Source organism: Oncorhynchus clarkii, chromosome 17 (genome assembly GCF_045791955.1).
Source record: "Oncorhynchus clarkii lewisi isolate Uvic-CL-2024 chromosome 17, UVic_Ocla_1.0, whole genome shotgun sequence".
NCBI classification, from domain to species: domain Eukaryota; kingdom Metazoa; phylum Chordata; class Actinopteri; order Salmoniformes; family Salmonidae; genus Oncorhynchus; species Oncorhynchus clarkii.
The window spans coordinates 34622439-34635621 of NC_092163.1; the positions used below are offsets into that span (position 1 = coordinate 34622439).

The window sequence follows — 13183 nt, forward strand, 5'->3', positions numbered from 1 at the left end:
TGAGGCGTCGCACAATTGGCCCAGCGCCTTCCGAGTTAGGGGAGAGTTTGGCCGGCTGGGATGTCCTTGTCCCATTGCGCTCGAGTGACTCCTTGTGGTGTGCCAGGCGCCTGCAAGCTAGCTTCGGTTACCAGTTGTACGGTGTTTCCTTCGACACATTGGTGTGTCTGGCTTTAGGGGTAAGCGAGCAGTGTGTCAAGAAGCAGTGCCGCTTGGCTGGGTCGTGTTTCGGAGGACACGTGGTTCTCTGGACTGCAGCTGGCCTTGAACTGCTGGCTTCCAGCCTATTATACTGCGTACGCCTGTTATTAGCATTGCCTGTTAACAAAATTGGGCAATGTTTATATGACCCCCTTACAAACAGGCCCGTTATTGCCACATTCTTGCCTGCATTCGCCTTAGTTTAGTAGTTGATGGTCATATTGTGGTTTTGTCAGTAGTGCCATAGGGCCCCATACATTCTGAAATAGATCTAAAACACCTTACAAACACTCCCGATTCAACTCCTATGAGAGAAGTATCCTCAATTGTGTCCTCGTTGAATCCACTTTTACACGGAAAACAAACCGGCTGTGCGCGTGCGCCATCGCGCATACATGTATTTTGTCCCCCTACACCAAACGCAATCACGACACGCAGGTTAAAATATCAAAACAAACTCTAAACCAATGATAATTTGCGGACAGGTCGAAAAGCATTAAACATGTATGGCAATTTAGCTAGTTGGCTTGCACTTGCTAGCTAATTTGTCCTATTTAGCTAGCTTGCTGTTGCTAGCTAATTTGTTCTGGGATATAAACATTAAGTTGTTGTTTTTACCTGAAATGCACAAGGTCCTCTACTCCGACAATTAATCCACAAATAAAACGGTCAACCGAATCGTTTCTAGTCATCTCTCCTCCTTCCAGGCCTTTTCATCTTTGAACTTCTATTGTGATTGAAATACTATGAAAGTGTAGATGTCAATCACCCATATGGGTATAACCAATGAGGAGATGGCACGTGGGTTCCTGCTTCTATAAACCAATGAGGAGATGGGAGAGGCAGGACTTGCAGCGCGATCTGCTTCAGAAATAGGAATGACTTATATGTTAGCCCTTGGCAACGCAGACGCTCGTTGAAGCTCGTGAGCAGTGTGGGTGCAATAATTAAATAACATGGATTTCTACATTTATTTTGCAATGCTCGTGCACGCGACGTGTCCGGTCTGTTCAGCATGTAAGAATTATATGGTAGTGACGCATCTCTCGTTCTCTCATTCGCTTTTTCTCTCCCCCTCTAGGTGGTACTGATGACACGTGGGGGGCAGAGTCCGAGCCAGAGGTTCCAGAGGACGACAGTGTGAGGTTGGTGTCTTCTCACGCGATCCCGTGACGGTTGTTTGTTTTCCTTGCCTTATTTGAATGCTCTATATGCCCCGTACATTTTTGTGGTCATTGGATGACGTCTAACATTTTCTTTGAACTCTTTCTTTCCATCCCGTCTCCCCCTTGCTACAGGAACGGGGACTCTCAGCTCTTTGACAAGGTGCGGGGTCTGGACATCAAGCTGCTGCGCTACCTCTCTGTGCGCTACATCTGTGACCTCATGGTGGAGAACAAGAAGGTCAAGTTTGGCCTTAAGTAAGTCTCAGCTCACAGCCAGGACTCTGAATTTATTTCTCCCCCCCTGCACACACACATACACACACAGTGGGATCTGTTCTGGGTCATTGGATCCTGCTCATGTTGGCCTTATGGTGACTTTATGTTATGTAATAAACAAGTGTACACTTGTTTGGACGTTGACCTTTGCATGTGTGTGTGTTGTCTGTATTTATGTAGCTGCCTGCCTGCGTGCTTGTATGATTGTGATGTAATGTTGACGTGTGTGAGTGCATGGCGTGTGTGTGTCTGTCTGTTCACATACTGTGTATGGCTCGCCGGCTGTGCAGCTGTGTGTACATGTGTCACTGACCGTTAAGTCAGGCATCATGTCATGTATACACGTACGGTTTTCATCACCTCCTGAATATTTTCTTTCTCTTTTCCACTTTTACCGGTTTTATTTTTTATCGTCCCCTATCTTCGTCTCTTCTCTGTCCAGTGTCACCTCGTCTGAGAAGGTGGATAAGGCCCAACGCTATGCGGACTTCACCCTGCTCTCTGTGCCTTACCCGGGTAAAGACAATTCTTTCAACCCCAAGCTACGTTTACATTTCAGTTCTTTGTCAAAATATTCTCCTTTTTATTAGGAAAACAGGTTTCAGCAGTCTTGACTAATAAATCTAGTGTTAGGTAGATGACAGTAACTAGGCCTTACAATGCGTTTCTACATCTTATTAATAAACGTCTTCCCCAGAGAGATAGCTACAGACCTGGGATCAAATGCTATTTGCAATCATTTGAAATACTTAAACTGGGCTTGATTGAGTTTGACCGGCGCTATGGGTGACGCAAACTCCACCCATCTGCCACACCGGGCAGGCTAAAGCACTAAAAGTATTTGAAAGATTTCAAACTGTATTTGAACCCAGGACTGGATAGCTAGAGTTCCTGTACTGTTCTCAATGCATACAGTTGTATCGTGACACCGGACCCCTCTCTCTGTGCTTCCAGGGTGTGAGTTCTTTAAGGACTACAAAGATCGAGACTACACCGCCGAGGGACTAGTATTCAACTGGAATCAGGTATGCCGGTCGATTTTTAACATTTCCTGCATAGAAATATAGTTAATATAAGGGATAAAGGACACTAAAACCTAGGCAATTTAACTGTCCTCACCCATTCTAGTCATTCTATGGTCTTCTGATCTCAGATTGTGATGTATCATATGTTCATCCAGATGAATAATTTCGAAACGTACTATTTTTATTGTTGACAGGATTTTGTGGATGCTCCTTTGACAATCCCTGCGTGCTTTACCAAGAACTTGAGTATAAACTGGAGTGAATATCAGGTTAGTCTTTTTTTTTCTCCCTCTTATGAGTATTTCCTCAGTTTTGTTGATAGGGAGAGAAGGACAGATAGGAGATTGTATCACAGGGCACTAGGCTGGATTCGAACTTATGCCAACACGTGTTTATGTGTGTCGGAGGCAGTGGCCCAAACCACTAGACCACCATATCAGGTACGTCTAACTTTCCAATTATACTTCAGTGAAATGTGATTCCGATTGTGCCACAGTATTACTGGTCTCACAGTGACCTCTGTTGGCTGTGGAACGGCATGGTTGCCGACCATTAATTTCTTATGTTGTCTTGACATTCTCTAAGACGGGTGTTTTCAAACCTCTCCTCGGGGACCCCCAGCCATTTCATGTATTTAATCCATTCCAGAGCGAGCACACCTGATTCAGTTTGTCAACTAATTATCAAGCCCTTGATTAGTTAACTCAAGTGAGCTAGTTCAGGGCTACAACAAAATTGTGAGTAGGTTGGGGGTCCCTGAGGAGATTTTAGAAAACCGCTGCTGTAAGACAGTTTGTTTTAATGCATATTTTAGGTAATAAGAGATGTAGTCGCCACACCAGGGCCACGTTCACTTGGCAAACGTTGCAGATAGAAATGTCATGAATCCTTATTCCAAATGTCAGAGAGGCATGTTTGTTCTACATAGCATATTTCTATCTGAACATTAGTGACGTGCTGGATGCACCCCCGGTGAAAACGTGCTGAAAGTCCTCATGTGTTCTCTGTCCTTGTGTTTCAGTCTTGGGACCTGGTCCATCAGACCCAGAACTACCTGAAGCTGCTGCTTCACATCATCAGCAGCGACGGTCAGTATGTGTGTGTGTGCCCGCGTGTTGGTTAAAGCTCCTTGGGGGCTGTAACCAATTTCTTCTTTCTGTCAGGGAGTAAAATCAACATGGTGTAAAGAGTGGGTAAGTCATATCATATCTCATATGGTCGTCTAATGAGGGTCCCTGAGATGTAGGCCTCCAAAATCAAACTTGACCCAGGGAAGACCAAAGGCTGTTGCCATTGTGCTGTTTAAATCCTCATCACTTACTAGTCGCTATAAAAACCTGGTTCAATCCTTTGTTTCTCATTTGGTTGTCTGATTTAATCAGGCTGTAATACACAATGAATTGCTGTATACAGCCTTACTCTGCTGGTTGTCTGTGCGGTTTGTCTTTCAGCCGCTCGCAATTTGGGACAAAACATGCACAGGAAAGTATTGTTTTAAGGGAGCCGGTGGGTACACTACCATTCAAAAGTTAGGGGTCACTTAGAAATGTCTTTGTTTTTGAAAGAAAAGCGTTTTTTTGGTCCATTTAAAATACCATCAAATTGATCAGAAATACACCGTAGACATTGTTAATGTTGTAAATTACTATTGTAGCTGGAAACGGCAGATCTTTTAAAATGGAATATCAACATAGGCGTACAGAGGTCTATTTTCAGCAACCATCACTCCTGTGTTCCAATGGCCCAGAAGGCCAGCATCCCGGAGTCACCTCTTCACTGTTGACGTTGAGGCTGGTGTTTTGCGGGTACGATTTAATGAAGCTGCCAGTTGATGACTTCTGAGGCGTCTGGTTCTCAAACTAAGCACTCTAATGTACTTGTCCTCTTGCTCAGTTGTGCACCAGGGCCTCCCACTCCTCTTTATATTCTGGTTAGGGCCAGTTTGCACTGTTTTGTGAAGGGGGTAGTACACAGCGTTGTACGAGATCTTCAGTTTCTTGGCAATTTCTCGCATGGAATAACCTTAATTTCTCAGAACAAGAATAGACTGACTAGTTTCAGAAGAAAGTGTTTTGTTTCTGGCCATTTTGAGCCTGTAATCGAACCCACAAAGGCTGATGCTCCAGATACTCAACTAGTCTAAAGGCCAGTTTAATTGCTTCTTTAATCAGAACAACAGTTTTCAGCTGTGCTAACATAATTGCAGAAGGGTTTTCTAATGATCAATTAACCTTTTAAAATGATAAACTTCGATTAGCTAACACAATGTGCCATTGGAACACAGGACTGATGGTTGCTGATAATGAGCCTCTATACGCCTATGTAGATATTCCATTAAAAATTTCCAGCGACAATAGTCATTTACAACATTAACAATGTCTACACTGTATTTTTGAACAATTTGATTTTTTAATGGGGGAAAAAAATAGAAATTTCCTTGTTTTTGAAAGAAAAGCTAACTATGGAACGGTGGTGTATATGGTTTTGTTGGGATGTACAGTGCCTTGCGAAAGTATTCGGCCCCCTTGAACTTTGCGACCTTTTGCCAAATTTCAGGCTTCAAACATAAAGATATAAAACTGTATTTTTTTGTGAAGAATCAACAACAAGTGGGACACAATCATGAAGTGGAACAACATTTATTGGATATTTCAAACTTTTTTAACAAATCAAAAACTGAAAAATTGGGCGTGCAAAATTATTCAGCCCCCTTAAGTTAATACTTTGTAGCGCCACCTTTTGCTGCGATTACAGCTGTAAGTCGCTTGGGGTATGTCTCTATCAGTTTTGCACATCGAAAGACTGACATTTTTTCCCATTCCTCCTTGCAAAACAGCTCGAGCTCAGTGAGGTTGGATGAAGAGCATTTGTGAACAGCAGTTTTCAGTTCTTTCCACAGATTCTCGATTGGATTCAGGTCTGGACTTTGACTTGGCCATTCTAACACCTGGATATGTTTATTTTTGAACCATTCCATTGTAGATTTTGCTTTATGTTTTGGATCATTGTCTTGTTGGAAGACAAATCTCCGTCCCAGTCTCAGGTCTTTTGCAGACTCCATCAGGTTTTCTTCCAGAATGGTCCTGTATTTGGCTCCATCCATATTCCCATCAATTTTAACCATCTTCCCTGTCCCTGCTGAAGAAAAGCAGGCCCAAACCATGATGCTGCCATCACCATGTTTGACAGTGGGGATGGTGTGTTCAGGGTGATGAGCTGTGTTGCTTTTACGCCAAACATAACGTTTTGCATTGTTGCCAAAAAGTTCCATTTTGGTTTAATCTGACCAGAGCACCTTCTTCCACATGTTCGGTGTGTCTCCCAGGTGGCTTGTGGCAAACTTTAAACGACACTTTTTATGGATATCTTTAAGAAATGGCTTTCTTCTTGCCACTCTTCCATAAAGGCCAGATTTGTGCAATATACGACTGATTGTTGTCCTATGGACAGAGTCTCCCACCTCAGCTGTAGATCTCTGCAGTTCATCCAGAGTGATCATGGGCCTCTTGGCTGCATCTCTGATCAGTCTTCTCCTTGTATGAGCTGAAAGTTTAGAGGGACGGCCAGGTCTTGGTAGATTTGCAGTGGTCTGATACTCCTTCCATTTCAATATTATCGCTTGCACAGTGCTCCTTGGGATGTTTAAAGCTTGGGAAATCTTTTTGTATCCAAATCCGGCTTTAAACTTCTTCACAACAGTATCTCGGACCTGCCTGGTGTGTTCCTTGTTCTTCATGATGCTCTCTGCGCTTTTAACGGACCTCTGAGACTATCATAGTGCAGGTGCATTTATACGGAGACTTGATTACACACAGGTGGATTGTATTTATCATCATTAGTCATTTAGGTCAACATTGGATCATTCAGAGATCCTCACTGAACTTCTGGAGAGAGTTTGCTGCACTGAAAGTAAAGGGGCTGAATAAGTTTGCACGCCCAATTTTTCAGTTTTTGATTTGTTAAAGTTTGAAATATCCAATAAATGTTGTTCCAGTTCATGATTGTGTCCCACTTGTTGTTGATTTTTCACAAAAAAATACAGTTTTATATCTTTATGTTTGAAGCCTGAAATGTGGCAAAAGGTCGCAAAGTTCAAGGGGGCCGAATACTTTCGCAAGGCACTGTATTTCTGGTGTGTATTTTCAGTCTACTGACACACGCGATGCAAATACTTGCACAATATGTAAGCAATAGCCGAGCCACCAGAATCACAGAAGGAACGTTGCCTCGCAATCAGCAGTGGCAAACCTACTATCTCTCTAAAACGTCAGGTCAACAATACTTTCCTGTGGAGATTTTTTTTCTCAAATTTCAACCTGCTGAAAGACCAACCACACAGATAATCGGTAGAGTAAATTCAAATGTAATTTTAATCAACATTCTGGCTTGTACGAAACATTTACTGATTATGCACTAATGTTTCAGGCTGTGTATGCCAACTAATTGTGTATGACAGCCTGATTAATCAGTGATTTGATTTGCCCTGTAGATGAGAGCGGTCTCCTGGTTCACTGCATATCTGGTTGGGACCGGACGCCTCTTTTCGTGTCCCTCCTGCGGCTCTCACTGTGGGCAGTAAGTGTTCTCGCTCTCATTCCCATCACCCTGTTTCTCTCTTTCCTTCCTATCCCACTTTTATCACCCCCCACACACACACACACACACACACACACACACACACACACACACACTCCACCGCCACTCAGATATCAGTTTTGTAATTCAATTCAAAAGGCACTTCTAAATACATTTTTCTGGAATTCCACAATGAATTCATCTGCTTTCACCCCCGATGCCCCTCCCATTTGTCTTAACACGCAAGTCGAATTAAGATTCAAGACCCACTGCATAACACTAGAAAAGCCAGTTGAAATAGAGCTAATCACTTAAATTGAAAGAGTTATTTGGTAAGGGTTTTTAGAAACCTCCAGAATCTACTCTTTCTAATGTACGAGGATTTGAACAAGTCACTCTACCGGTTGTCTGTGGTTTGTTCTTCAGCCACTTTTAATTTTTTTACAAAATATCCACAGGAAAGTATTGTTGGCCTGACTTTTTAGAGAGCTGGTAGGTACAGTGCATTGGGAAAATATTCAGATCCGCTGACTTTTTCCTCATTTTAAGCTACAGCCTTATTCTAAAGTAGATAGATTTTCTTTTGGATCCATCTACACACAATACCCAATAATGACAAAGTAAAAATAGATTAAAAACCTATCAAATTTATTTATAATGCCTTTTTTACATCAGCTGATGTCAAAGTGCTGTACAGAAACCCAGCCTAAAACCCCATACAAGCAAGCCATGCAGGTGTAGAAGCATAGTGGCTAGGAAAAACTCCCTAGAAAGGCCAGAACCTAAGCCTGGTTCCTCTAGGTTTCTTCTATGAGGGGTGGCTAGACCTCTTCTGGCTGTGCCAGGTGGAGATGATTTTTTCCCCCCTAATTTATCAGAAAATTAAAAACATACTTTTTTAACATAAGTATTCAGACCCTTTGCTATGAGCCATAAAATTTAGCTCAGGTGCATCCTGTTTCCATTGGTCATCCTTGAGATGTTTCTGCAACTTGATTGGAGGCCACCTGTGGTAAATTAAATTGATTGGACATGATTTGGAAAGACACACACCTGTCTATATAAGGTCCCACAGTTGACAGAGAAAAAAACAAGCCATGAGGTCAATGGAATTGTCCGTAGAGCTCCGAGACACGATTGTGTCGAGGCACAGAACTGGGGAAGGGTACCAAAAAATGTCTGCAGCATTGATAGTCCCCAAGAACACAGTGGCCTCCATCATTCTTAAATGGAAAAAGTTTAGAACCACCAAGACTCTTCCTAGGGCTAGCCGCCCGGCCAAACTGCGCCATTGGGGGAGAAGGGAACCTTCCAGAAGGACAACCATCTCTGCAGCACTCTACCAATCAGGCCTTTATGGTAGAGTGTCCAGACGGAAGCCACACCTCAGTAAAAGGCACATGACAGCCCGCTTGGAGTTTGCCAGAAAGCACCTTAAGACTCCTACCATGAGAAACAAGATTCTCTGGTCTGATGAAACCAAGATTGAACTCTTTGGCCTGAATGCCAAGCGGTGAAGGATGGTAGAGGCAGCAAAATGCTGTGGGGATGATTCAGGATCGAGGTAAAGCTGAACGGAGCAAAGTACAGAGATCCTTGATGAAAACCTGCTCCAGAGCGCTCAGGACCTCAGACTGTGGCGAAGGTTCACCTTCTAACAGGACGGCCCTAAGCACATATCCAAGACAATGCAGAAGTGGCTTTGGGACAAGTCTCAATGTTCTTGTGTGGCCCAGCTAGAGTCCAGACTTGAACATGATTTAAACATCTCTGGAGGGACCTTCAATTTCTCTGCAGCAACACTTCCCATCCAACTTGACAGAGAAGAATTTGAGAAACTCCCCAAATACAGGTGTGCCAAGCTTGTAGCGTCATACCCAAGAAGACTCGAGGCTGTAATCGCTATCAAAGGTGCTTCAACAAAGTACTGAGTAAACGGTCTGAATACTTTTTTTTTTTTTAAACCCAGAAGTATCACATTTACATGTGTCTCCTTTCGGGGCTAATTTGCGTGGAGTTTTTTTAATGACATGTTAAATCTTTTAATGTATTTTTTTTAATAGGATGGTGCTGTCCACGCCAGCCTGGAGCCTACTGAAATCCTCTATCTGACAATTGCCTACGACTGGTTCCTCTTTGGGTAAGGATTCTCACAACACCCCCATTACTCCTTAGTAATACTGAGGGGTGTGTTCACAACAGCAATCGAGGACTGTCTGAGTGGGGAGGGGAAAACCAAAACGTGACCAGACCCAGATGTGTTTGAGATGCATAATTGAGGAAAGAGCTTTTATAGGAAGGACGACTCTGAGGAGAGGGTAGAGCGTGCCAAGTTAAGTACCCTGTCTCAATGAATCTTTCCTTGATTTCTCGCCTTCTCTCTCTCCTTGACCTTCTCAACACATTGGAGAAGAAATTCAGCGAGAAGGGACTTTGGACCCTCTCCTCCAATATACGGTAGTTGAGGAGGTGAGGACATAGGATGCAAGGAATCGCCGAAAGGCGAATTGAGATGGAGCCCTCTTTCTCTCGCTCTTCCCCGCTCTCTCGCTCTCTCGAGGCTTTCCTTCATAATTACCGCTGTGCATCTCTCCAAAGTTTAACTCATCAAACGGAGTAAAAAAAATATTAACAAAAAAAATCCCTGCCCCGGAGATGGCTCTATAGAGTAATTATTCCACGACAAACTTCTGAGACTGCGGCCAGGGACGAGGGATAAACTGGGTGTCTCACACACACATACACCAAACCTCTCCCCTTTAATAATATCTGTAATAATTGGACTTTTTTTTACCAGCTATCAGTGTTATGATGCAGCGGTATGTATGGATTTGTGTAATCTTTCATTATGGCTTAAACTCCCATTGAGAGTTTATTTGTTGTTTTCCCTTTAAATGTAAAAGCATTAATAATGGTCAATTCAGGTTCTAAGCTGGAGATAAGAGAAAATGAGTGACAACTGGTCAGTTGGTAATTTATGTACTTTTTTTTGTAAATTACATGTTCTAAACAGTCCCCTATTTGTGCTTTAGTCTTGACTTTGCTCTTTTGGACTGTTTGTTTCAACAAGTATAGAAATTGGAAAGTAAAACTTACATTGTAACCATTGTATGAGGTAAACGCCAGGTGCATGGAGAAAACTGTATGCTGAATAGAAAGGAACAGACATTGAGAAAGTATTAAAGGCCCTGTGCAGTCAAAGACGTGATTGTCCTGTGTATTTTATATATATATATATTTCCACACGATGAGGTTGGAAGACTGTAACAATTTGATAATGCCCTTTTTAGTTTAAGAGCTGTTTGAAAAGGCTGCCTGAAATTTCAGCCTGTTTTGGTGGTTTGGAGTTTTGGCCTGCCTGATGACATCACCAGGTTTAATAGACCAATAAGAAAGAATTCCCAACCTCTGCCAATAGCTAATTTTCAGTTTTCTCCTCCCCACTCAGACCACTCCCACACAGTCCTACCAAAATTCTTGCTTGAGAAATTGCTGGGAAGCTTTTAATTATTATTATTTTTAACCATTTCAATTGAAAACTATCAATGTAAGGTACTTGATTGTTACCCAAAAATGTTTTGTTATTGAGATAAAAGGATGCATTGGACATTTAAATATGTTGGTTGGTGTTGGTAGCTAATCATCAAATGTAACAGTGTTCTTTGATTTGTTTAATGAATTCGGTGATCATACTCGTTTGTTGATTCTACAGTCATATGCTGCCTGATCGCCTCACCAAAGGAGAGGAGGTCAGTTGCATTCTAACACAATATCAATGCCATGCTCTCTCTCTCTCTCTCTCTCGCTCTCGCTCTCGCTCTCGCTCTCGCTCTCGCTCTCGCTCTCGCTCTCGCTCTCGCTCTCGCTCTCGCTCTCGCTCTCGCTCTCGCTCTGTGTGTGGAATATTAAAACATTGGTTATTACTTTCCTATTTAGTGAATATGGTTATTGCCCTCAAACAGTTATAACACTGTCGTCTTCTTGAATTCGTTTTTTTTTAATTGACTATGCCAATGTAGATATAATGGCTTGTGAAGTTGAGAGTAAAATGTTATCTGATTTCTGAAACTGATATCCAATTCTCAACTTAAGTGAGTTGTTTGGGGTGTTTTTGAAAACTAGGGGGCAGCATTTTGTCATGCATTTAATTTCCATTTTTTTTTTACACCTGTAAGATGTAACTTCATCTTTCATTCCTCCCGGCAGATTTTCTTTTTTTGCTTCAATTTTTTGAAGCACATTGTCTCAGAGAAGTTCTCTGCCAAGAAGAAACAGAGGTGAGTGAAATGTCATGAATCAACGGAGATATTTGAAATGTTAAAGCACTTCTATAATATATTGTCCGCCCCCAAAATGGCACCCTATTCCCAATATATAGTGCACTACTTTTGACCAGAGCCCTGGTCTAAAGTAGTGGACTATACAGGGAATAGGCCTTACTATACCCTTAAGCTACTCTTCTTTTTGTTTCAACTGTAGGGTTACAGCCACTCAGGGCAATAACACTGTTCTTTCATCGTCGAAAACCGACTGTGACCAAACAGTGTTTTTTTTCCCCCTTCACATTTCTATATTCTTTGATCTTTTTCTTTCTCTCTTTCCTTCTTTTTGAGCAGTGTCAGTCTCTCTCTTGCTCTCTTCTTCCTCTCTGTATATTATTTCATCCTTTTTTCTCTTCCACAGGAGGAAAAACTCTCAATTCAAAGACACTGATTTCACAGTGGACGACCTCTGCAAGTTGAGTAAGTTGCTTCCCTGGAGACATAGTTCATTATTAAGTATATGTTACATGAGGATAGAGGTGTATTTCATACATTGAGTACAGTGGTGGTATGTTAAGACATGTTTTTTTTTTTTAAAGAACCCTGTAAGAGTTCCTGCTGTGCACTACATTTCTGATGTAGGCATCATGTAAATGAATGTGATACATGATATGTTATGAAGAAACTTTTGAAAAGCTGCAAATAGCAAACGTGATGCGCTTTTATGTCTTGTCCCCTCAACATGATGCACAAAGCTATGAACGCATAAGCCTAAATGGATATTGTCTATAAACTGTATCTGGCAAAAGGCTTATTATAGGCTATTGTTTGCATAAGCTAAGGACATGCGTCGAATACAACAGGTGTAGGTAGACCTTACCGTGAAATTCTTGCTTACAAGCCCTTAACCAACAATGTAGTTCAAGAAAGAGTTTAGAAAATATTTGCTAAATAAACTAAAGTAAAAAATAAAACAAGTGACTCAATAAATAACTAGGCAGGGGGTACCGAGTCATTGTACGTGGTTATAGGTTAGTCAAGGTAATTTGTACAGGGGTAAAGTGACTATGCATAGATAACAAACAGTGAGTAGCAGCAGTGTAAAAACAAAGGGGGGGGGTCATCAATGTGAATAGTCCGGGTGGCTATTTGGACCTAGACTTGGCGCTCCGGTAACGCTTGCCTTGCGGTAGCAGAGGGAACAGTCTATGACTTGGGTGACTGGAAGGGAGGAAGCTTGGCCCCAGTGACGTACTGGGCCCTAAGCACTACCCTCTGTAGCTCCTTACGGTCAGATGCCGAGCAGGTGCCATACCAGGCAGTGATGCAACCGGTCAGGATGCTCTCGATGGTGCAGCTGTAGAACTTTTTGAGCATCTGGGAACCCATGCTAAATCTTTAGTCTCCTGAGGGGGAAAAGGCGTTGTCATGCCCCCTTCACCACTGTCTTTGTGTATTTGGACCATGATAGTTTGTTGGTGATGTGGACACCAAGGAACTTGAAACTCTCAACCCGCTCCATTACATCCCTGTTGATGTGAATGGGGTTGTGTTCGGTCCTCCTTTTTCTGTAATCCACAATCGTCTCCTTTTTCTTGGATCACATTGAGGGAGAGGTTGTTGTCCCGGCACCACACTACCAGGTCTCTGACCACCTCTCTAAGCAAGCATAAAAGTT

The 13183-nt window shown here is 42.4% G+C and overlaps 1 protein-coding gene across 2 annotated transcripts in view; it reads left to right on the top strand.

Annotated features, from left to right (window-relative positions):
- LOC139370742 (myotubularin related protein 14) overlaps positions 1 to 13183 on the top strand; it is a 43102-nt gene that overhangs the window by 14343 nt on the left and 15576 nt on the right. For both annotated transcript variants that reach the window (XM_071110410.1, XM_071110411.1), the window contains exons 5-15: positions 1283 to 1346; positions 1500 to 1622; positions 2086 to 2159; positions 2598 to 2668; positions 2863 to 2937; positions 3690 to 3756; positions 7158 to 7243; positions 9307 to 9383; positions 10956 to 10992; positions 11450 to 11520; positions 11927 to 11985. In XM_071110410.1, the coding sequence (XP_070966511.1) occupies positions 1283 to 1346; positions 1500 to 1622; positions 2086 to 2159; positions 2598 to 2668; positions 2863 to 2937; positions 3690 to 3756; positions 7158 to 7243; positions 9307 to 9383; positions 10956 to 10992; positions 11450 to 11520; positions 11927 to 11985 (804 nt within the window). The remainder of the gene's footprint in view (positions 1 to 1282; positions 1347 to 1499; positions 1623 to 2085; positions 2160 to 2597; positions 2669 to 2862; positions 2938 to 3689; positions 3757 to 7157; positions 7244 to 9306; positions 9384 to 10955; positions 10993 to 11449; positions 11521 to 11926; positions 11986 to 13183) is intronic.